This window comes from Cetorhinus maximus, unplaced genomic scaffold (assembly GCF_964194155.1).
Source record: "Cetorhinus maximus unplaced genomic scaffold, sCetMax3.hap1.1 HAP1_SCAFFOLD_360, whole genome shotgun sequence".
Lineage (NCBI taxonomy): Eukaryota > Metazoa > Chordata > Chondrichthyes > Lamniformes > Cetorhinidae > Cetorhinus > Cetorhinus maximus.
Window position 1 is genome coordinate 227,164 of NW_027596306.1, and position 27,076 is coordinate 254,239.

General features: G+C 42.1%; 1 gene segment (V, D, J or C); it reads left to right on the forward strand.

The window, feature by feature from the left end:
- Positions 1-19,150: 19,150 nt before the first annotated feature.
- On the forward strand, positions 19,151-23,856 carry LOC144673387 (immunoglobulin lambda constant 6-like). The segment is given in 2 exon segments: positions 19,151-19,501; positions 23,141-23,856. Coding segments are annotated over 2 exon segments (564 nt in total).
- The last annotated feature ends 3,220 nt before the right edge of the window (positions 23,857-27,076 follow it).

A 27,076-nucleotide genomic window follows, 5' to 3' on the forward strand; every position in this document is an offset into this window, starting at 1 on the left:
CAGGCAAGTGGGGAATATCACATCATACTCCTGACCTGCACCTTGCAGGTGGTGGACAGGCTTTGGGAAGCCAGAGGCGAGTTACTCGCCGCAGAATTCCTATCCTCTGACTTGCTCTTGTTGTCACACTTTGTATATTGCTCGTCCAGTGCAGTTTCTTGTTTAAAGTAACACCAAGGTATTTGACATTGGGGAATTCAGCGATGGCAATGCATTGAACGTCAAGGGGCGATTGTTAGATACTCACTTGTTGGAGATGGTCATTGCCTTTCACTTGTGTGGTGGGAATGTTACTTGCCACTTGTCATCCGAAGCCTGGATATTGCCCAGGTCTTGCTGCATTTGGATATGGACTGCTTCAGTATCAGAGGAGTCGCGAATGGTGCTGAACATTATGCAATCATCAGTGAACATCCCCACTTCTGACCTTACGATGGAAGCAAGGACATTGATGGTTCAGCTGAAGATGGTTGAATAGAAGAGTGAACGAAAAACATATAATTAATTGGTAGCCCCAGAAACATTTTAAATCTAGAGAACACAAGGTTTAAAAAATCATTTATATGCTACAAACAGTAAGTCAATTCGTAAATAGAGTTGTTGCTACCCCTTGTTTATTAAATTAAAAATGGGCCGTTCACAGAAAGGTGTTTACAATTTAAGTAGAAATATTGGAAATGGAATGTTTTCGCAGAAAAAAGTTTTTTGTTTTGTCAAACTGCATGCTTTGCAGAATAATCTTTACTTATCATTGTGTAGAATCCTGCATTTTCTTCATTATTCCTAATGGAATAGAAAAACATTGAATCAACAAATACTGAAGCAATCTGTGTTCCTCGTTTTAATATTTGCATTTCTTGATCATTATGAATCTGTTTTGGTTGGTGGGGAAACTCTGGTTACTCTTTTGTCACTAAGCTCTCTGTTGTGGTCCTATTTCTGTGCTAATTTACATAAATGTCCTGCTTGTTTTGCTGCGAGTTTACTGCCATCTGCTTATTTGTGTCATCTCATATATATCTATTTTAGGAAAATTGCAGCTGCTCGCCATGAACACAAACAGATTCCAGCATACTTATTGTTATAAGTGCCGGTCGGTGCATTGATTCAAGAAAGAGACTAGTGCCATTGAGTTGAGGTATTTCTTTTTAAATAATAGGTGAGCTATAGGATGAGAGGAAAAACAAGGTGCACAGAACACCAGGAAAGGCAAATAGCACCTGAGTTAAGAATAGTTGAGAAACAGGAGCAAACAGGCTGGAGGAAAATTCCGAGACATTTTGAAATGTTTTGCAGTGCACGTGTGCAAGTGCACGTAGTGATGAATGGAGTTTGACTGCAGAAAAAATCGCCATGTGGGGCTCTGCTTTTGTGGAATCACTGAATAGTTGATTCAATACCGGCTTGGATTAAAAACGTAATATGTATTTCCATAATGTATTCAGCAAAGATAGGGAATGGAATAAAGGAGCAATGTTGGTCAAATAAAATGTTAAAGCGCTGGAGGGCGGGGGGAGGTGGTGGCGGGGTTGTGGAGTGGGGGGTGTGGGTGCGGTGGGGGATGATATACTTGCGAGCTCAAAGACGGTTTCCATTTGGTTAACGTAAAGGAGCAGAAGAGGAACTGCTATGCTACGGAGTGTATACTACAGACCATCAAATAGTTCCAAGGAGATACAAGAGCAAAAACAGAAAATGCTGGAAAAACTCAGCAGCTCTGAAGAAGAGTCATACGGACTCGAAACGTTAACTCATTCTCTCTCTCCACAGATGCTGCTAGACCTGCAGAGTTTTTCCAGCATTTAGTGTTTTTGTTTCAGATTTCCAGCATCCGCAGCATTTTATTTTTATCTTAGATAAAGGCGGATATATGTACGTTATTACTTTAAAAAAGAAGCAAAAAGTACAGAGTGGTGATAATGGGAACCTTCAATTATCCCAGTTTAGACTGCGATACGATCTATACTGCCGGCCAAGAGAAGGGGTAATCTTTTGAATTGAATGCAAGCACGACTTCACAGAATCAGACTTTTAACGGCACAGAAGGAGGCCATTCGGCCCATTGTATCCGCACCGGCTCTCCAAATGAGCATTATGACATAGTGCCATTGCCCTGCCATCCCCCGTACTCCTACACGTTGTTTCTATTCAAATAATCATCTAATATTCTTTTCAATGCTTCTATTGAAGCTGCCTTCGCCAGACTTCCAGGCAGCGTATTCCAGATAATCAGTGTCTTTGTTCCCCCGCCCATTCAGTATGAAAGAAGTGCTGGATCTGCATCTGGGAATGAAGTGAGGCATTTGGAGCATATTTCAGTGGATAAAGCTTTGTGAAAGAATGACCATAATGTCAAGTTTAGAGAGGTTATGGAAAGGGCACAAACTCAAGAAAGCGCAAAAAAAAGATAAACTTTAGTGAGTTCAATGGGGATTTGATCCGGGCGCATTGGAGTGAAAAGAAAAACTGGCAGCAAAAGGGTAGTTGTGGAATTGGAGGACTTCAAAGCGAAGATGATTCTGGGAAATTGGAGGCACATTTTTACGAGGTGGAAAAGGGAGGAATTCAAAGGCAGAGTTTCCTAAATAAGTAGATATAGAGCGGTTAAAATGAGATAAGGAAAAGACAGTTTTTGACAATGTTCTTTTCATATCACAATGGAGAACCAAGCTGAATCTAAAAGAAGGTAGAGGTAATATGAAAAGATGAATTGCAGGGCGGTGTGGCGGGGATGAGGGGGAGGTGGTGGGGGTGGAAGGGGGGTTGGAGTTAGGGAGGTGGGTAGTTTAGAGCGGCGAAAATATATCATGAAAAAAATAGATTTGCTGCTGACATAACAATGAAGCAAAACCCTTCTATCAGCACATAGGGCATCAAAGGATGTTCGGGCCCATTATGTCAAGATTCAGACCTTCTTGTGGCGGCAGAAAACAAAGCTCAAGCACTAAATAGCTACTTTGCATCTTTACTTGGGAAGCAAATGTTGCCAATGCAGACATAAAGATGGAAGCAACATTTCATTGGATAAAAATAGAGAAAGCGAAGTACTTCAAGATTGTCCACCGCCAACCCTGGAAAGCCATCAACCTAAATCAGTGGCACCTTGAGTTACTGAGGAAGTAGGGGACGACACTGTGGAGTTTCTGACCTGAAGCTTACAATCCTCCTTGTCTACGGGGATGGTGCCGCAAGGCTTCAGGACTGCAAGTGTTACACCCCTGTTTATATATAGGGAAGAGGGGTGAACAAAGTAATTGCAGGCTAAAGATCCTAATGCTGGTGTAGAAAACGTTTAAAGGCAATAATCCGGGACAAAATAATTCATATTTGAAAAAAAAGTCTGGGCTAATAAATGGAATTCTGTCTAACTGACTTGAACGCTGTGCTTTTGATGAAGGAGTAATAAGCTTTGATGAGGACAATCTGGTTCATGTTGTCTGTAGGAACTTGCAAAAGTTGTTTACAAGCGAAACATTATCAAAATTAAAACTCATGATGTTAAAGAAACATGGAAACAAAACTTTCCAAACGGCTGGGTAACAGGGTACTGGTGAGCAGTTAATTTTTTTCAGACTAGAGAGAAGTAAAAACCGCTGATCTGTACGGGTCCATAACAGGTCCACTGTTATTTTGATGCCTATTAATAGCCTGGAATTAGGCATTCAGGGAATAACTTGAACGTTAGCAAATGATACGGACTCAAAAATGTGATAAACCATGAGGATCGTAACAGTCTTCAAGCTGATTTTGACTTGTCAGGTGAGCAAACAGGTGACATGAAAAAAATAATATAGTTAAGTGTATATAGTGATACATTTTGGTCGGTCGAATGAAGAAAGGCAATATTAATTAAATAGTATAAATTTAAGGAGTTCAAAAGGCAGAGATGGTTCACGGACACAGATACTTGAACGGGACTGGGCAACTGGAAAGACATGAATAGCTTATGGGATTTTTTTTTATTGAATAAGGGATTACAAAACAGAAGCAAGGAAGTTATGAAAAATGTTCAGAAACCATTGCGTCGGCCTCAGCTGTCGTATTGCTTCCAATTCTGGACACCATACTTCAGGGCGAATGGCAAGAACATAGAGATGGTGCTGATGAAACTTACTAGAATTATTTAGGGAGGCGGAATTTAGTTCGGATGAGACGTTCGTACTCACAGCATTCAGAATAAAAACTATCACTAACCCCAAAAGCCCAACATCCAAATCCGTAAATATCAATAACCCCACAATCCCAACATCCAGAACCATAAATATCATTAACCCCACATCCGTAACATCCAGAGTCTTAACTATCATTAACCCCACATGGCAAAAAATCCAGAATCCACACCATCATTAACCCCAAAATGCCTACATCCAGAAAAATCAATATCATTAACCCCACATCCCAAACATTCAGAATCCTCACTATCATTATCCCCACATCCCGAACATCCAGAATCCACACTACCATTATTCCCACATACCAAAAATCTAGTATCCACACTATCATTAACCCGAAAATCCCAACATCCAGAACCATAAATATCATTAACCCCAATTTCCCAACATTCAGAATCGTCGCTATCACTAACTCCATTCCGAACATTCGGAATCCTCACAGTAACTAACCATGTTACCAACATTCCGATTCCTCACCATCACTAATCCCATTCACAACAACCAGACTCCTCACTATCACTAACACCGTCCTCAAAAACTGGAATCTACACTAGCACTAAACCTATTGCCAACATTCAGAATCCTCATTACTAACTGCATTCCCAACATCCAGATTCTTCACTATCACTAAACCCATTCACAACATCCGGATTCTTCATTATCACTAACACCGTTCCCAAAATCCAGATTCCTCATTATCATTAACCCCACTCCCAACATCCAGATTCCTCACTTACACTAACCCCATTCCAAACATCCAGAATCGCCACTATCACTGACCCCATTCCCAACATCCAGAATCCTCAGTATCACTAACACCGTTCTAAAAATCCGGAATCTGCACTACCACTAAACCTATTCCCAACATTCAGAATCCTCACTATCGCTAATCCCATTCCCAACATCCAGATTCTTCACCATCTCTGACCTCATTCACAACTTCCATATTCCTCATTATCACTAACATCTTTCCCAAGATCCAGATTCCTCATTATCATTAACCCCACTCCCAACATCCACATTCCTCACTTACACTAACCCCATTCCCAACATCCAGAATCGTCACTATCACTGATCCCATTCCCAACATCCAGAACCCTCAGTATCACTAACGCCATTCCCAACATCCAGAACCCTCAGTATCACTAATGCCATTCCAAACATGCAGAATCCTAAACATCATGAAGGAAATTTGCTACATCCCGAATCATCACTATCACCAACCCCATATTCCTAACTTCCGGAATTCTCATTGTCACGAACCCGATTCCCAAAAGCCGGAATCCTCACTATCACATATCCACATTCCCAACATCCAGTTTTCTCACTATCAAGAACTCCAATTGAAACATCCAGGTTCCTCACTATCACAAACCACATTCCCAACATCCAAATTCCCCACTGCCACTAAATCCACATTTCCAACATCCAGAACCCTCAAAGCACAAACGTAATTCCCAACATACAGCATCCTCACTATCACTAACACAGTATTCCCAAAATCGAGAAACCTCACCATCACTGATCCCACAACCTGAAATCGAGAAACCTCATCATCACTGATCCCACAGCCCAAAACCAGAAACCACATCATCACTGACCCCACAACCCAAACATCCAAACTCCTCACTATTACCAACGACAATCCCTGTATCTAGGCTCCTCACTTATCATTGAATACATTCCCAACATTCAGAATCTGCACTATCACTAACTCCATTCGCAACATCCAGAATCCGCATTATCACAGACCCCACATTCGAAACATCTAGAAACTTCACTATCACTAACCCCATTCCAAACATCTAGCATCCTCTCCAACACTAAACCGATTCCCAGCATCCAGCATCCTCACCCTCACTAACCCCATTACCAGCATCCAGCATTCTCAATATCACTATATTTTTAGTTTTGTTTTATTCATTCATGTCATTTGGGCCGCGGCTGTCTAGGCCAGCATTCATTAGCCATCCCGAATCGCCCTTGAGAAGGTGGTTGATGAATTGCCTCAGTGGACCGCTGCAGTCCATGTGGTGTACGTAAACACACAGAGCTGTTAGGGAGGGAGTCTAAGGATTTTGACCCAGCAACAGTGAAGGAACAGCGATATATTTCCAACTCAGAATAGTGAACGGCTTGAGCGGGAACTTCCAGGTGATGGTGTTCCCATGTGTCTGCTGCCCTTGTCTCTCTGGATGATAGCGGCCATTGGTTTCGAAGCTGCTGTCTAATGAGCCTTGGTGAATTCCTGCAGTGCATCTTGTAGATGATACACAGTCCTGCGCCTATGCGTCGGTGGTGCAATGGAGTGAATGTTTGTGAATGTTGTGCTAATCAAGTGGCCTGCTTTGTCTTGGATCGGGCCCAGCTTCTTAAGTGTTGTTGGAGCTTCACTCAGCCAGGCAAGTGGAGAGTATCCCATCACACTCCTGACTTGTGTTTGTCGATGGTGGAAATGCCTTTGTGGAGTCAGGAGGTGAGTTATTCGCCACAGGATTCCTAGCCCCAGAACTGCTCTCATCGCCATTGTAGTTCTGTGTCAATTCCAGCTCAGTTTCTGGTCAATGGTCACTACCAGGTTGTTGATAGCAGGGGATTCGGCGATGGTAAAGCAGAATGTCAAAGGGCATCTTTAGATTATCTCTTGTTAGATAGAGTCATTGCCTGGCACTTGTGTGGTGTGCAGGTTTCTTGCTACTTGTCAGCCCAGTACAGATCTAGTTGCATTTGCTCATGAGCTGCATCAGTACCTGAGGAGTCGCGATTTGGTTCTGAACATTGCACAATAATAAGCCAGCATTCTTACTTCTCACCTTATGACGGAAGGAGCTTCATTGATGAAAGAACTGAAGGTGGCTGTGCCTCGGGAATTCTCCACTAACCCCACTTTCCCAACTCCCAGATTCCTCCCTTACGGTAACCCCACACCCCCAACATTCAGAATCCGTCCTATCACTAACCCCACACTGCCAACTTCCAGAGTCCTCACTATCACTAACCCCATATTCCCAACATCCAGAATGCTCACTATCACTAAAGCCACATTCCCAGTATCCAGAATCCTCACTATCAATATACCACACTCCCCAACATTCTGAAAACTCACTATCACTAGCTCCATTCCCGACAGTCAGAATCTTCAATATCACTAACCCTATTTCCAATATATAGAATCCTCATTCTCACTAACCCCATTCCCAATGTACAGAATCCTCACTCTCACTAACCCCACTGCCAATATCCGGAAACCTCACTATCACTAACACCACATTCCCAGTATCCAGAATCCTCACAATCAAGAAACCACACTCCCAAAATTCTGAAACCTCACTATCACTAACCCCATTCCCAACAATCAGAATCTTCACTATCAGTAATCGCATGCGCAATATACAGAATCCTAACTCTCACTAACCCGATTTCCAACATCCAGAATCCACATTCTCACTATCCCGATTTCCATAATCCATAATCCTCACTCTCACTAGCCCCATTTCCAACTTGCTCACAATCACTAACATCATTCCCAACTTCCAGAATTCTCACTGTCACTATTTTTTTTTTATTATTATTCATTCATGGCACTTGGTCATCGCTGGCTAGGCCTGCATTCATTAACCATCCCTAATTGCCCCTGAGAAGGTGGTGGTGATCTGCCTCATTGAACCGCTGCAGTCCATGTGATTTTGGTACACCCACAGTACTCTTAGCGAGGGGCTCCAAGGATTTTGACCCAGAGACAGTTAAGGAACGGCGATATATTTCCAAGTCAGAGTGGTGAGCGGTTTGAGTTGGAACGTCCAGGTGCTGGTATCCCCATATGTCTGCTGCGCTTGCCTTTCTGTATGGTATCGGCCGTGGGCTTGAAAGCTGCTGTCGAAAAAGGCTTGTTGAGTTCCTGTAGTGCATCTTGTAGATGGTACACAGTGCTGTAAATGTGTGTCGGTGGTGGATAGAGTGAATGTTTGTGGATGATTTGCCAATCAAGTTGCCTACTTTGCCTTGGATCGGGTCCAGCTTCTTAAGTGTTGTTCGAGCTTCACTCAACCAGGCAAGTGGAGACTATCCCATCACAATCCTGACTTGTGTTTGTCGATGGTGGACAGGCTTTTGTGGAGTAAGGAGGTGAGTTACTGGCCGCAGGATTCCTAGCCCCAGCACTACTCTCGTCGTCACTGTAGTTATATGTCAATTCCAATTCAGTTTCTGGTCAATGGTAACCCCCAGAATGCTGGTAGCGCGGAATTCGGCGATTGTAATGCCATTGAATGTCAAGTGGCATGGTTAGGTTCATTCTTGTCAGAGAAAGTCATTGCTTGGCACTTGTGTGGTGCGACGGTTGCTTTCCACTTGTCAGCCCAGTCCAAATCTAGTTGCATTTGTTCATGGGCTGCCTCAGTACCTGTGAAGTCGCTATTTGGCTCTGAACACTGCAAAATCATGAGCGAACATTCCCACTTCGAATCTTATGATAGAAGGAAGCTCATTGATGAAAGTGCTGAAGACGGTTGCGCCTCAGAAATTCCCCACTAACCCCACTTTCCCAACTTCCAGAATCCTCCCTATCGCTAATCCAACAATCCAAACATCCAGAATCCAGTCTATTGCTAACCCCAGTCTTCCAACTTCCAGGGTCCTCACAATCACTAACTCCACGTTCCCAACATACAGAATCTCACTATCACTAACATCACATTCCCAACACCTAGAGTCCTCACTATCTCCAAACCATCTCTCCCAATATCCAGAATTCTCAAAATCACTAACCCCATTTTCCCAACACCCTTAATTCTCAATATTACTAAACCGTAGTCCCCACATGCAGAATCCTCACTGTCACTAACCCCACATTCCCAACATCCAGAATTCTCACTATTACTAAACCACACTCCCCACATGCAGAGTCCTCACTATCACTAACCCCACACTCGCAAGATCCAGAATTCTCAAAATCCCTAACCCCACATTCCCAACATCCAGAACCCTCACTATCACTAACGAACACTTCCAAAATCCAGAATCCTCACTGTCACTAAAACGCACTCCCCACATGCAGGATCCTCGCTCTATCACTAACCCCACACTCCCAACATCCAGAATTCTCAAAATCACTAACCCCACATTCCCAACATCCAGAGACCTCACTATCACTGCTCCCATCCCCCACATCCAGAAATCGTAAACTCGCTAACCCCACATTCCCAACATCCAGAATGTTCATTATCAATAACCCCATACTCCCAACATCCAGAATCATCTCTATCACTAACCCCACGCTGCCAAATTCTAGAATCACCTCCATCACTGACCCCGCATTCCCAACGTCCAGAACCCTCACGATCGCTAACGAACACTCCCAACATCCACAATCCTCACTATCACTAAACCACACTCCCCACATGCGGAATCCTCACTATCACTAACCACACACTCCCAACATCCAGAGCCCTCAGTATCACTAGCCGTACTTTCCCAACATTCAGAATCCTCACTATCACTAACCCGGCAATCCCATCATCCCGTATGATCTCTAACACTAACTGCATTCCCTGTATCCAGAAACTTCACTATCATTAAACCCACATTCCCAACATTCAAAACCCTCACTATCACTAACCGCACATTCCCAGCATCCAGAATCCACACTATCACTAACCCCATTCCCAGATATAGGGCCCTCATTATCACTAACCCCATTCCCAACAACAAGAACATTCACTATCAGTAACCCCACACTCACAACATCCATAATCCTCACTATCGCTAATCCTGAACTCCCAGCATCCAGAACGCCCACCACCATATCCCCGCACTCCCAAAACCCAGAGTCCTGATGATAGCTAACCTCAAACATCGTCACCCAGACAGCTCACCCCTCGGCCTCCCCACCTTCCCATTACTCAGAGAGTGCATCATTAATAACCCCAGCCTCCAACATCAACCAAATTCGCCATAAAGCCTCCCACATTTGTAATACTAGGAATCCTTTTTGTTTCCAGTCACTAAGTTCTCTAATATCATTCATACGATTTCTTATCACATAGAGCCCCAAAAGTGAATCCCCTCGAATTATCGTCGTACCTGGAGCCTCATGAGCAAAGTTTCTCTGTCGTGCCACACATACTGATTGGTATTCTTTTCTCTCAGAGCTAGAGCCATAACTCGAACTAAGGTCCATTTCCCTTCGTAGGAACACTTTATTTCACTAACTTCTACAATTATAATAACTCTAAACATTGTAGTATCGTTACTGCTTTCAAGGCACTGATCATTCAGAATCCTTTCCGCCTCCAACAATAAGTCTGACACTCAGGGTCTCTGCTAAACACCACACTGCCATAATCCAGAGCTCTCTCAAATTATTCACGCTCCTCTTCAGTCACCTAGTTTCTTCCCCATCATCCAAACCTTCACTGCCATTTTCCAGCCTCCGCTCAGTCACTAATATCCATACTGGCATCTCGTATAAACCTGTTCTCCCACGGCTTTCCTGGGAAACAAGGAGCATTCTGCTCTTTAGCAGATCATTCTGTAGGATATTTAATTTCCGCACAAACTACTAAGGCGACTAGGTTCTCCTTAATTACTATTTGTCGCTCAAGACATTTGTTGCAATGCAGCAGGATAATTGGCAGTGGGAACTCTGTGAAGTGGGGCTTTGAATCGGACTCACTCCCTTCTGATTGCCAGGTAGAAGTGTACAAGCAAAACCTTGCAGACTAGCACAAACCAGGCCCTGAAGGGTTATTGTATTTATTGACCCTGAGAAATGTTAAAGGGAGATAGCCCAATGTAAATCAAAGAATATCGGTATTTAGATTTAAATGTGAGGTGACTGGGTTAGGGTCTGTGACAGTGCGAGATCAGCTGGAGATGTTCTCTCTAATCTCCTTCGATCACTCCCTTTATCATTTCCCAGGGAATTTTTTTAGTCTAAAATCCCCGGTTATCTATTTCTACACATACAATTAAATGCCTGTTTATGTTTCTTAAATTCCAAATAATCTTCAATTAAATAACAGTGAACAATATTTTCTGAGGTTCAGATGGAGCACGGAGGCAGCGAATTAATTCAGGCTAAAAACATAACTGCGCTGCCTTGTTTCTAATTTTATTCAGCCCACATCCTGTTTTTCTGCTGCTGTACAAAACCACAGGCCGCGTGTCCTGCAGTAAATCAATACACAGAGCTTTATCTACCGGTTGCAGCCTGCACCTGGCAGCACGCAGCACCGGCCTGGAAAGCTATGTGCTGATGTGTACGTCTGTCATTTTCTGTCAGAATTAACAATATAAAGATGATTTGTAGCATTGAACATAAACGCAACTGTTTCGGGTCTCAGCAAATGACAAGGCCCCCGCCGTTCCCCTTCTTTAGGTCTCTCTCTTTTATTCCTCTTTGCTTCTGCTTGCATCTAAAGTCTAACATAATATCCTGTCTATCTCTCTGTCTCACAATCTGCCTCCACCTCTTTCTTCTTCTTATCTATCTATCTATCTATCTATCTATCTATCTATCTATCTATCTATCTATCTATCTATCTATCTATCTATCTATCTATCTATCTATCTATCTATCTATCTATCTATCTATCTATCTATCTATCTATCTATCTATCTATCTATCTATCTATCTATCTATCTATCTATCTATCTATCTATCTATCTATCTATCTATCTATCTATCTATCTATCTATCTATCTATCTATGTTTCTATCTATCTATCTATCTAATTATCTATCTTTACCTCTGTCTTTCTGTCGGTTTCTCACTCTGTCAATATTTTCTCCCCTCTCTCGTACTCTATCTCTCCCTGCCTCTAGCTCTACTGTCCTCCTCTTTCTTTTCTGTCTTTCTGTTAGTAAACACACCTACTGATTTTCATCCCTTTCTCTCGTTCTGCCTCCAAGTTGCTATTTCTGTCTTTTCTTCCTCGCTAGGTATCTCTGCCTATGTTTCTGATCCTCTCTTTAACTATCTACTTGACGCTCAGTGTACACCAGTTCTCTGTCTATTTCTACTTTTATCTCTCTGCGCCCTTTATTTTATTGCCACATCCCTGTATCGAATATTTCAATGGAGTTCATATCCCATTTGTTCTAAACTGGTTAAAAATAATTTTAAATTGAGAAAGCAAAATGCAATTTACTGTCTTTGACTTCAGTTTATTAATTCCACAAATGGGATAACTAGATTCTTATTTCGATGTGTTTCTGCATCATAACCTTTTGTCTTTGCAGATATGACTCCACCTGCTTTTCTGTCCCCCCGTGCTATCTGTAACTTCACGTTATGGACACGAAACCCCACACATAGGACACTTCTCTCTGCCTTTTGTCCAAACAGTGCTTTGAGGCTGAAAATCGACTTCCGCAGAGGTGAATCCGTCATTAGCCGATCGATGGCCATTATACACCGATAAATTTTCCACCCCGTGGAATTCCATACAGAGGAAACGTGGCGGTTTTAGATAACTGGTGGCACATTCAATACCGCTTGATATCCCACGGCCCGCCTCCCCCTCACCCCACGACCCCCCAACCAACACACCCCCTCCCTGCGCCATCAAAGCTGAATTTAACGTGAAACATGTAAAGATGGTGGAAATGAATAGCTAGCTATATCTGTCTGGAAACTGTACACTGCCACGTCATGGACTTATCATTAATTTTAACAGGTGGTGACCATGTGTTCGGGGTACAAAATATCTTTGTATGTTCCCAGCCCGAAACTGAAACTTCCAGGCTGGTTGTTAACTAAGCAAACTCCAGGAGATCATGATATCCCACAATAAAAACAACCAAACTCCCCATGTGTCCGATACATTTCAATGACCTGCTGACTTGGGAGGTCGAAGGAATTAGGTACATTACAGCAGGAGGGAGCAGAGCTTTATGTTTCACCATAGGCATTGCCACACTCTGCTAGCGATGAAAGTGTATTACATTGTCATCAGTGCAACGTGTTTGTTCATTCATGGCCTTCAGCTTTGTCTTATCCAGCTATCTCGATCAGCATACCGATTCGAATGTCCCACAACAATTTTCAGGGGGGCGGGTGTCCATTAAAGAGGATATTTCATAGATTTAGGAGAAAGAAGTGAAAACTGTCCTGGAGGTGAAATTCCTGAGGAGGTTTTAGGGAAACACTTACAAGAGAAATTGGGTAATAACACACGAGACACCGTTGCTGGATATGAACGGCGAGGGACAGTAGACTGAAGGGGTAATCCAGTGCTCCATGAGATTTATTTAAAATCTAATCTAATCCTGAGTCCCAATTTTTAATGTAACAAAAAATTGCTTAAAATTAAGAATATCACTTCAGTGTTTGCAAGAGTGCACCACGGCCCCCTGGTATCATGTACATGGGATTGTATCAACAGTAATCTATTCCTGTAATAGCCCGCAAATCAAATATCAAGGCTACATCACTGTAATATAACGCACGTTAAATGACCAAAAATCCAATTATTAAACATACCTCAGAGCAAGTAAGCAATGTCCCATTCATGTAATAACCCTCACTTTAAATGATCAATAATTCATTGGTGAAATATATCATGTATCAAATGAACAAATTCCCATCACTGTAATATGACTCGCAATAATTGAAAAATAACCAATTTTTCATACCTTTCATAGTAAATTAATAATGGTTTCTAGCAATAATGTATCTCAAATTAAATAAACAATGATCCATTACGGTAATATCAATCACATTAAATGAACGGTAATTCATTGCAACAATGTAACTCACAAGAAATGAATAATAATCTATTGCTCTGATATGTCTCATTTTAGACGAACATTTTTACACTGCTGCAATATTCCTCATATTAAATGAAAGTTCATGTCATTACTGCAGAGTCACACAAATTCAATGAATAATAATCTTTTAACTTAATATAACTCACGACAAATGTTCAATAATCCATTTCTGCCATACTCTACGCATGAAATAAACACTGATCAATTGTTGTCACACATCAGACAGTAAAGGAAAAATAATCCAGTGTTGTAATATCCCTCACATTAAAATCAATAATGTATTGCTGCAATATAACTAATTTTAAATGATGAATAATCCATTGCTCCGAGGCATCTTACATTAATTGACCAATAATCCGCTCCTGTAATATTCCCCAAATTAAATGAACACTAATCCCTTGCCATAATATACAAGGTTTTAAAGTAATCCCAATTCATTTGCTGCAATGCATGGAATGAACAATAATCTAGCGCTGTGATATCCCTCACCTGAACAGAATAGTAATCTATCCCTTCTATAAACTCCCTCCAAATGAGTAATAATCCATCACTGTAATATCCCTGAAATGTAATGAACATTACTCCATTTCTGCAATATGCAACATATTAAATGCACACTGATCTATTGTTCAAATATCCCTCATAATAACTGAAAATAATCCATTTTTGTAATGTATGTCATATGAAATGAACAGTAATGTAAATATTTGATATCCCTTGCATTAGACGAGCAACACTCTACGATTGAAATATCCTCCAAATTAAATGAAAACTGGAAAATTGCTGTCGTATACCTAAAATTACATGAACATTAATCCATTAGTTTCAGGTGCATCATATTAAGTGAATAGTAACCCACTTCTGTATGACACCACATATTATGTAACAGCATTCCATTGCTGGGGCACACCTCATGTAACATGATTTAGTTATATATCAGTAACACCCTCACATTAAATGAACAATAATGCATTGCTATAATTTAATTCGTAAGAAGCTAACAATTTCTTGTCGCTTTAATATTCCTCATGTCAAACGAATGGTAAATTATCACCTTTTCTGATATACTTCACAATGAATGGGAAATATCCCAGTGTTGTAAGGTATCATGGATAAAATGAATAATAATCATTCACTGTAACACATCCCTTACATTCCATAACCGATTATTACTTGTAAAGTTAATAACATTAATTGTTATTTTAAGTGTCTATCTTGTGTTTCCCTGTCGTATTCTTCGAGATGTATTTTATTAATAAAAGTTAGGTGTGGAAATTGGAATCACTCTGGTTGGTTTTGAGTCAACATGAATACTATGTATGTTTCCCACTTGAAAATTTCCATAAATGATTGGAAAGGTAGCGCTGGCTATTGCCTCGTGCTTTATTTTTACAGCAGCAGTACCGCTAAGAAGTTCTTCTGAAAATAACCTGAGTCGTTTTGTTGCCCAGAGTGTCAGAAATGAAGGCAATAGTGTATTAATTTTCATTCACTGTCAGCATCAAGCTCAGCTTTCACCGCTGAACCAGTTATACAGATGCCGCCTCAGTTCGCTCACATGCTCAGGCAGCTCTGTCTTGTTTGTGTATTTTCAGCTTTCCTGAGTTTTAGCAAGTTGATTTTACTGACTTATATCTTTTGCAACTGATGGTAATGGCAGACAAGCCACATTTGCAAAAAACATAATGATTGATTGTTTTTTTGTTGTAGTTTGTCAAATAATAATGTCAATACCACGTTAATCTGCAAACTAACAGGACTATCAGGTCAAGGGGAAGCAATGCAATTCGATTAGTAAAACGATATAAACAAACACGTTTACAAAAGGAAGAAAGCTTTTTGGCCCATTCTCCTGGAGAAAAGTAAAATGACCCAGAGTGCTGCTCAGTCTCCTCATCTTACTTTGCTTAAAAATGGATTAGAGGATGCATTAATATCCAGCTGAACTGCTGCCTGTGGCGAAGAATTCTACTCTCCATTGTAAATATGTTGGAGAAAATGTCCTTTTGCTATCGCAGTATCTTCCATTAAAGCAGAAGTACTGCCTGGTATATAACAGAACAGAAGTAATACCTGTACACACAACTCCACAACTCATAACGTTCAGTGAGATACAGAATCGATTTTCTGCATTGTCACCCAATCTCTACAGAAACTGTTACCGAGAATAAAGAAGCAACTTGCTTCATAAGCGAAGCCCGTAGTATTATAAGGACCGTGGCATCGTGGATATTGGTTAGGGGACTACAAACAGATAGTTGTGCTAAATGGTTATTTTTAAGGCAGGTGGGTATATTCTCTTGATTGGAACAATTAACAATTAAGGAAATTAAAGGGAAATAAATTAATACAAATTAAATAAATTAACAAATTAAATAACCAGGTAATCCCTTAAAGGGGCAGACTGGAGCGTATGTGCGAACAAATTTCCGAAATTGGCAGGCGGAGTTGAGAAGGCTGCTAAAAGGACAAATGAAAATGTAAACACAAGCAGGTAAAAAGGGAATTCATGTTAAATTTTAATAGAACACTATTTCCAGCACAATTGGAGTATTCTCGTCAATTGTGCGCGCCAAACTTTAGTAAGGATGTCAGGGCCTTGGGAAGGGTGTGTAGCAGGTTTTATTTATTTTATTGTATTCGTTCATGATCTGGAATTCACCATTCAGAGGATGGTGGAAACAGATTTAATAATGAATTTCAACAGGGAATTTGAAAAAATAAATGGACGGGGATTTTTGCAGGTCTACTGGGAAAGAGCGAGGATAAATTCAACAGATCTTATAGAGCATGCAAAGGTAGAAAGAGCGTCTTCCTTCTTCATCGTATCATTTGATGATTCCATTCAATAGACTGGAAGACAAACTGCAGCAAAGAACTTTTATTTATCCACAGTTGTGTTGTTGCGTTGTGCTCAAGTGTAAATGCTGAATGATGCTTTATTTGACTTTCTAAGGGCTAGTGAGTTACTTCAGGCCAAAGATAAGTTGGTAATGTCAACCACCAGCTACATTAACGTGTCGCTGCGCCAAACACTTTTCTGCTGCTTTTAGCAGTGTAGCAGCGGCAATTGGGCGTTTCACTAGAATACCGAAGGTCCTCAATTCACAGTAGCAATGGCAACTTCCAGGCTGGATAGTAAAACACAACTTTAAAGAAAAACAAGCATACTCAATGACTGTACAGTAAGGGAGCATAGCCTCAGCATGGTGAAGGGGAGATAGATCATGTAGATGTACATGTTATGAGGGATTCACAAAGGGGGCAGTTAAGACTGCTGATATTACCAAACACACGAGTGTTGGGTTGTTCCCAGACATTTCGGCTGCAATTGCTATTTTCACAATCGGTATCAATTTTAATTTCCAAGTGTCCACGGGTTTCGGTCTGTTGGCCAGTTCTCTTCCAATCCAATAAATTTGCATTTTTGAAGGCGTGTTGCCGACAGCCAATAAGAATCCTTGGATTTGGATATAAATGGGTCGCAACCAATTTTTGCCTTTGCACAGAAAGTCAGAATCTCAGGCCCAGCTTGTCAATCACTGCGCGTGCCTTAGTGTAACCATGGACACAATTTATATGATGCTGCTCTTGCTAATGTGTTTCTCCAGTGAGTATAACGTTGAGCTGATTTTGCTGTAAATATTTAAAAGTGTATTGACCCAAAACGTTCCGTGCTGCCTTTATCCTTTACCTTAGGCCTGAACTCATTACTTTTACTCTGGTTCTTGCAGGTGTCTGGAAGAGCGAGGCCATGTTCTTTGGGAAGTGGGCTGACCGATCCTTTGTCCCCTTCACTGTCAGGGCTGACGGCCTGAAGGTGCTGGGGATATGGTTCGGAGGGACCGGGGCATGCGTTAGAAACTGGAAGGAGCGAGTGGCTATGGTGAAAAGGAAACTGGGCATGTGGGAGCGACGCTCCCTCTCAATTGCGGGTAAGAACCTGGTCATCAGGTGTGAGGTACTCTCGCTGTTGCTGTACGTGGCGCAGGTCTGGCCCATTCCACACTCCTGCGCGATGGCGATCACTCGAGCCATCTTCCGCTTTATCTGGAGGTCGAAAATGGATCGTGTCTGCAGGGACGCGATGTACAAGCCTCTAGACAAAGGGGGAAAAAACGTGCCCAACATCGCCCTCATACTGATGGCCACCTTTGTGTGCGGCTGCATCAAGCGGTGCGTAGACCCTCAGTACGCAAACACCAAGTGTCACTACGTGCTGAGGTTCTACCTGTCCCCGGTGTTGCGAAGGATGGGTCTGGCCACGCTGCCGCGGAACGCTCCAAGTAGTTGGACCGTGCCGTACCACCTGTCCCTGGTGGAAAAATTTATGCAGAAAAACACCTTTGACCACAAGTCCATCAGGCAGTGGTCAGCACGTAACGTCCTAGAGGCCCTGAGGGATAAGGAGAGGGTGGACCCTGTGGGATGGTTCCCCGAGCAGACTGTCAAAGTCATTTGGCAGAATGCCTCATCGCCAGAACTTTCCAACAAGCACCAAGACGTAGCTTGGCTGGTGGTGAGAAAGGCCCTCCCCGTCAGATCCTTCCTACACGCCAGGAGTCTCACCCCCTCTGCACGATGCCCTCGAGGTGGCTGTGGTGGGGAAGAGACCGTTGTTCACCTCCTTGTGGATTGTGCCTTTGCAAAGAAAGTCTGGAGAGAGATGCAGTGGTTGCTGTCGAGGTTCATCCCGAGCAGTTCTGTGACACAGGACTCTGTGCTCTACGGGCTGTTCCCAGGGACACACACCGAGACAAACATCAACTGCAGCTGGAGGATCATCAACTCGGTGAAAGACGCGCTTTGGTCTGCCCGAAACTTGTTGGTCTTCCAGCACAAAGATTTGTCCCCGACCGATTGTTGCGGACTGGCACAATCCAAAGTCCAGGACTACGTGCTGAGGGACGCACTAAAGCTTGGGGCAGCTGCCGCAAAGGCGCAATGGGGAAGGGTCGCTGTCTAAGACCTTTCTACCACAGCGCACCGAGAGACTGGGAACTGTTTAGAGCCCCTCGGGCTGTACAGATCAAAATGAAAGGCTGTAAATGACTGTAATATTGTTTGTACTGAGGCACCTGGTGATACATTTTGTAAAAGTTTAACCTGGATTGTACCCTTGTAATGTTGTTTTTGAAATGGTTTTGAATGTGATTGAAGATTTTTATGAATAAAGTATATTTTTACAATAAAAAAAAAAGTCTGTCCACTTCCCGAACTGCTCCAAGCCGAAACTGCCTCTGCCGTCCCAGGAGGGTCCGTCACCTTAAGCTGCTCGGTAAAGAACAGAGATATCGGGAACAGATGGCTCCGTTGGTTCCGGCAGATGCCGGGGAAGACACCGGTATGGATCCTGACCCATAAAAGCACCAATGATGGAGGCGCACTGATCCGAGGCTCAGGGTTCACCGACCGCTTCGCCCATTCTAGAAACGACCCAAAGAACAGTTTCTCTCTCACCGTCAATCAAGTGGAGCTGAAGGACTCGGCTGTCTACTACTGCTCGTTTTTTGATTCTGGACATTATTTTGGTAAAGGTACAGAGCTACACGTACTGGGTAAGTCAATATTGAGGCCGTGTTTGGGTTGAGGGAACATTTTAGATTGCAGAATATTACACAATGTTGCAACAGTCATTGTGACAAAACTTCGCAAGCCCGACACGACGGCAATGACATTTCCTTTAGTGCTTAAGATACTCGGCAGTTGGCATTTTATTAGTTGAAAATAGGTGGCCTCGGTGATCGTTCAGCTGCGTTAATGTTGCCCCACTAAAAATTATTGTCAAGAATGCAGGAAAGTGGGAGCATTTTCAGCTTCGCGGAATACGAATCAGGGAGTCCGAAATTCTTTGGATTCCATGGGGTAAAAATCGTCTTTGGTGGTGGCGCGAAATGGACTTTATCAGATAGGCCGCGCCTTTTTCCCAGCGGCCAATAGTCAGTTGCATTGTAGCCAATGGAACTAAATGTCAGGGGCTGCACTGAACCAGCGGCCTCACCGATACGGCCTGATTTGCGCCACTGCCAAGGCGAATTCCTATCCCTACCGTGCATTGTGGTGAAGATTAGTTTCCCAATAGTAGGTGCTGTTTGTTGGTGCTAAGCTCTACTCATTATTATTGGGCGATATTTGTTATTTCTGGGAGCTAGTTGGTATTGCCGTGTCAAATTGGTTAAAACTGGATGGTCTTTCAACATTGAGTGACACAGGATATGTATTTCCTTAAATTTGGAGCAATCTATCTTATTACCACCACTCTTCAATTCTACATTTATTCATGGTCACACAGCCATATTCATTATTGCTCTGGGGCGTGGTGCCAGCGGCATGAGGGGGCAGTTATTGTTTTGTGGCTGAACGGTGTATAACCAACAAATCACAAATCCCTTCAATGAATGTATTTTGAATGTACAGCTACCATATTTAATGCATTGGCTCGAATAACTGAAAGCGTATACCGTAAAATAAACAGAAATTAATCAGAACAATAGAATCTTATAATCTGAACAATTACAGCTACCAAAAATTAAATCACCCGATCTTTCATTTATTGGCAAACCGTATAATTCAATATCCAAATATCCAGAAATGTTAAGCATGAAGCATAATTAAAGAAAGATTAGTTGTCAATAAGTTATAGGATTTGAAATTTCACTTTTTACTTCTGTTCTGAACTTGTATTTCGGCGCCATTTTCCCGGTATAAACGCATCGAGAACATTGACCTTCGTGGTAAAATATTAAATGAAACTGCAGACCTGTGCCATGATCATTGGCAAAGCTCATTCATGTCAATCAGTATTTATCAAAAAAAAAACCTAGACGTTATTGCACTTTAAGTTGCAGGTTAATACAGTGGGACAGGGTAAGAATGAAACAATTTAATTGTGATATTATTCGACTGGAACACCGAGTATGATGCTAATGTTTACACAGAGGGCCGTTACACTCCCTCTTGGTATCATTTCTGTTGTGTTAGCCATGGTTTAGTGGTAGCACTCTGGCGTTGGAGTCAGAAAGTTGTGGGTTTAAATTTCCTACAGTACAACATTGAGAAAAAAAATGTATTTAATTTGGAGCTGCCATGTATTATTTCACTTTAAACCATAAGCCATTAGTTTAGAGCGGAGCTCCGAGGCAGAGAAATGTTCAAATAAGAATGTTCAATGATCCACGAACGAACATCACCATCAATAGAATTACTTTCAGAAAATGACAATAATTCCGAAAAGAAAAAAAAGGTTTGAAATTGCCTCCGATTGTTATTTGTTCCGACGGGGAAGAATTGCTCTGATTTCAGTGCAGGGTGGTGGGATATAGATAGGATATAGATGCCTTCTCCTTCGATCCATGACAATTCAAAGCCCAGTGAATGCCCAACTTGTCTTTCAATGCAACGCAGGGAACATATTCTGGGGTACATTTCCTATTTTAATTCAAAAAGTGACCGGTGCAATTACTTCCCCCACATTTCAAAGCATTTATAATATTTTTAGAACTTTTATTTTCTTTCAATTGTTCCTCATGCTACTGATAAGTGCTAGAAAATAGTCAATGTCGGCCATCATTCAAACAGCTCCCGATACTCAGCTCCACTAACTGCATGGATAAGGATATCAGGCGCTGTGTAGAACGGCCGGTAGAATCAATGCCGACTGTATTGTTCCGCCGCCTGGGGCGAATTTATAGCCAAAAGCATTGCAAGACATTTTGATACTGAAGTGTGGGTCAATCAGTTGGACCTTGCGCTGGAAAGCTCACTTCTGGTTAGTTTTTTTTTTAAGTTAGCGCATGAGAATTTTAATGTGGTTAGTGCAAAGGCTTCGATCTTTCCAACAATAAAGCGCTGCATTTGTCGGTCTGAATGTCGGAGTTGTAGATTAGAAATTAACTAATTTTCCGCGATAGAGAAATACAATATAATCAATTGCAAGAAAAATAAATACAGGCAATGCTTCTTTTAATGATTCACATTTTGGCCACTGGCTGTAGGTACGTTTACAAAAAATAAAGGCGTTCTTCCTGAATAAAAGATAGCAGCTGAGGATATTACACGAATCCATTTTTACAGACATGCACAAGGCTTAGTGTGCACTGATCTACAACACACCGAGCAGCTGCGCTTTCAGCTGGAGTGGAGCTGAATCAGAAGCACATTGGGTGGAATACGTTTTGTAGAACAAATAACTGTGACAGCGGCGATGATTCTGTTGGTATTGCTGGCAGATATTTGAAATATCTGTTTGGGAGTTCCCCAATATATAACAGAAAATGGAAAGTTCCACTTTTATTGAGCAAATTGTTCATACCAAGCAATTCGAGGAATTTTCCATCAAACTATTGCGAAAACTAAAAGATAAGGGTAAAAATGTTACGCGGTGTTAGTAAATAATGGCGTCGTAGCATTTTACAATAATTTTTTCTTAACATAGTGGGCTACAGAGCGAAGTTGCCTATTATTATTCGCCCTCAGTGAACCAAAATTTAACTACGCAGTGTGGGACTGAGTCACATGTAGACAAGTTGGGTAGGAATGGGGTTGGTCCATTCCCTGTGAGCCACTCGGCTATTACAAAAATCCGGCAGCTTGTTTGCCTCCAGCGTAATTGAATTCCATTCCCGAAATTGTAATGGTGTGATTATGAGCCCATAACTAAGCCCACCAGAGAAGCAGCACGGGAGTTCTGTGGACAGACTGGAAAACCTGGGGTTGTTTCCTTCGAACAGCGACGTTTATGGGGTAACTTAATGCAGATATTCAAACCATTAAGGACTTCAATAGCAAAAATTAGGAAAAACTGTTTCCACTAACAGGAAAGTCGGTAATCACAGAATACAGATTTAAAGCGATTGGAAGAAGAACCAGAGCGGCCATGCGGGATTTATATTTCTTTTTATGCAATGGTTTATTGTGATCTGGAGGGCATGGATGGGAGGACGGTGAAAGCAGATTCAATAATAACTTTCAAACGGGAATGGGATGTATATTTGAGCAGACACTATTCCGGGGCTAAGGGAAAAGGGTACATGACTGAGACAAGATGAATAATTATTTGAAAAGCCGGCAGAGGCACTGATGGACGCCTCATTCTGTGCGGTATTTTCCTCTGGTTCTGTGATAACCATTCCGTTAAGCTACAATAATAATGCCTTTTACAGTGACATGCCATGTCATCTATGTACCGTCTGTTACAGATCGTCAACTACAGGTACCATCACTGGAATTGTTTCCTCCTTCGCGCCAAGAAGTAACTTCAGCTGAAACAGTTACGCTGAGCTGTCTGATTCGGGGCTTCTACCCAGCTTTCGTGGACATCCTGTGGAAAGTGCGGGGCAGTGAGACGCAGAGCGGAGTGTCTACAAGTCTACCTAACCTTGAGGCTGACAACAGCTACAGCATGAGCAGCTACCTCAGGGTTCCTGTCAGCTCCTGGAACTCGAAGGATCACTACTCGTGTCTGTTCAGATACAAGTCTCAGGACACCCTGGTTGAGAAATCCATCAGCTTGGACACCTGCAATCTCTAAAGACCGGCTCTTAGTTCAAAGCAATAACTCCTGAGTTTAATTTCAAAGCGAAACGTGGCGGTAATCTCGGCAGATTTAATTAATGTATCTGACCGGTGTGAAGGTTTAATTTCCTGGCTAAGTATTTGTGACGTTGTAAACAGCAGGAATTATAAATTTTAGAATTGCTTTTTAATTTCCCCTAACAGTAACCAAAGTGAGAATAACCTGTTCTATATTTAAGATGCCAATAATTGTTTCTTCCTATGCATGTGAATTGTAACAGAGATTTTCAAACGAATGGGGTTCGATTGCTTAAATTATGTTTCATTAGAAAGCTATTAATAATGCAGCATCAACATTTCTCAGCTTTAGCAGAATAAAACTTGTGCTTTCTTGTCCCTTGAAGTAATCTGAGTTATTTGCATTCCTATATTGAAACTGAATTTCTGCACTAAGGTGCCCAATGATCTGGGAGCCTTCAGCGACATTTTCCTTTCTTTGTTCCCGACCTTATATTATACACACAAAATGTGTACAAGATTATGAGGGGCATGGACAGGGTGGATAGGGAGCAGCTCTTTCACTTAGTTGAAGGGTCAGTCACAAGGGGGCATAAGCTCAAGGTGAGGGGCAGGAGGTTTAGTGGGGTGTAAGGAAAAACTTTTTTACTGAGACGGTGGTGACGGTCTGGAATGCACTGCCTGGGAGGGTGCTGGAGGCGGGTTGCCTCACATCCTTTAAATAGTACCTGGATGAGCACTTGGCACGTCATAACATTCAAGGCCATGTGCCAAGTGCTGGTAAATAGGATTAGGTAGGTCGGTCAGGTGTTTCTCATGTCGGTGCAGACTCGATGGGCCAAGGTGCCTCTTCTGCACTGTGTGATTCTGTAATTCTGTGATTCTGTGAAAATAATCAGCTGGTTTTTGGGTAATAAGGGAAATTTCAATCAACGCTACATCACTCGGTGGTAAGAAGTGTCGAATCTCTTTTGGGCACCATTGCACTGAAGCAACAGAGCAACCTTTCCCCCTCCGCGAACTCCCCCAACCAATCCACAGCACCGCCCCCACCCCCCACCACTCCACCACCCCCACCCCCACCACACCGCTCCCTTCCCCCTTCCCCTCCCCTCACGTTATTCTGAGTAACTGTGCCTCTTCGATTAGAATGCACTTCTTATTCCCGCTTCAATTCAGGCAAGTGGGAAGACTTTGCGCTTCAGTGCCTCAGGGTTAGAGATAAACAATCTTGAAGCAAGTCATTCTACCCCCGTGAATTTACCAAAACTAAGTTTAAACTCTGTATTTCCAATGCTGAAATGGAAAGCCCTCTTGTAATGATGTAATGGAATAGAATTGATACAACACAGAAGGGAACAATGTGGGCGCGCAGGCCCCATGAGACCAACTCAGCTGGCCCCAATAAAGTAATAGAATTATTTGCATTAAAATGTTTGTACCTATCAATCAAAATGCGCAATATTAGAAAGTCGAGATGCCTATTTATAACAAGAGGCCATTGGCCTTGACGAGCCTGGTTTCAATGGGACCAGCCTGAAAGAGCAGCGTGTTTCTGCTCAAAAACTGATATTTTTCATAGAGTCACAGAAAGTTTATTGCACAGAAATCGTGTTCGCTCCGGCCGAAAAACGAGCCATCCAGCCTAACCCCACTTCCCATCTTTTGGTCCGTAGCCCTGCTGGTTACGGCACTTGAGTTGCATATCCAGACATCTTATAAATCAGTTGATGGCTCTTGCATCCATTACCGTTTCAGGCAGTGATTTCCATATTCCCATTAACATCTGTTTAAAAAAATTCATTATGCTCCCCTCTGAACTTTCTACCAATTGCTTTAAATTTATGTCCCCTAGTCACTTAACTCACTGTTAAGTTAAATATGCTCTCCCCATGCACTCTAACCAGGCCCTACATCATTTTGTACATCGCAATCAGCCCTCCCCTCAGCCTCCCCTGTTCCATTGAGATCAACCGTAGCCTATCCAATGTTTCCTCTTAGTGGAATTTTTTCGAGTCTTCGCAACATCCTCATAAATCTCCTATGTACCCTCTCTAGTGCAATTATATCCTTTCTGTAATGAGGTGGCCAGAACTGCACACAGTTCTCAACTTGTGGCCTAAGTAATGTTTTATACAGTTCGAGTATTTAGCCCTCTATCTTACATTCTAAACTTCGTCTAACAAAGAGAAAGATTCCAAATATCTCCTTGAGCCGAGTTGCGCTCAGTTGACCGAGAATCGAAACCGGGTCTCGGTGGCTTTTAACCACAAGGGCACCATGGAACATAAGACAATTTCTCCACTGAAACATTTGAATGTCCCGCTTTCCACAACCAACTAACCCAAATGCCTTTTGTTAAATTAATTCATGCACTCTGCACTAATAACAAATTCAGTTTACCCTCCGTTAATGTATCTCCACACCCTCACCCCTCCCCCGTGACCATTTATTTATTTTATCTTAATATTGCATAAAATTATCCTGAACAGCAGCATGAAGCTTCCCTCCCGTAGGAGATCAAAAAACCAAACCCACATTATTTTTTCTGAATTAATAACGTTATCGACAATGAATATCCATCTTGTTTATCCCCTTTATTGGTTCCAGACCTCTAATGAAAAATAGATCCTGTTAAATCTTTTCAGAACTGTCATCTCTCAACCCTCATAACGCCCCAGTGAATTGCTAATGCACAGGGTACATTCTTATTCAAGTCTTTCAAATAATTGCGTTTTGCCTAACAATGCACAATATTTACAACCCGTATGTATTCCTATAATATTATTACGTCCTCGCATCAAATCAATTGAAACCAGCAAGAATTATTCTGTTCTATTTTGAAACAAATTTAAATTTGAGAGGGGTGGGGCAGGCACTAATGAGAAAAGTAATCTGGTCCCATCGCATCGATCTCCTCCAGCTGCGACCTCGACCTCTCCCCGATAAATGGGGCTCCAGTACATTCTCTCTTGTACAATCCTGATACAATTCTTGTTTTCCCTGATAGAAGGAACCCCGGGGCATTGCCCTCATGTACAATCCCTGACCTCCCTGACAGATGGAACTCCAGGACATGCTCTGTTGTACAGTCCCTGACATAATCCCTAATACAATCCCTGATTTTCCTGATAGATGGAGCTCCTGGATAGTCAACCTTGTACACGACATCCTGAAAGAGCACGGTCATATATTTTCTACTCTTTAATTGTATATGTTTCTCCATGAATGCTTCCGGCATTGGATGCCCTTGCTTTTTTTTTTTGCTGCAGATTTCGGTGCGATTTCTATTAGATTTCGATGATTGGAATACCTACCTTACAAGGTATAATGTTGTCACAGAGGCTGCAAGTATTTCCACGTCGTTAATACGTGGGTTCCTGTTCAATCAATTTACCACACTTTCCCGTGATTTTCCATTATTTCCATACCTTAAATCTCGGTCCTGTAAAGAATCATTCCTTTCAGGTCATATAATACAGCAGCAGATGGTGCGATTTTACTGTGAACAAACCACAATCATTTATTGCCACATTCTTTTAATCAAATTTGCCCCCACCATTGCTAGAGTTGAGAGTGTTTGAGTTTATTTGGCAACATTG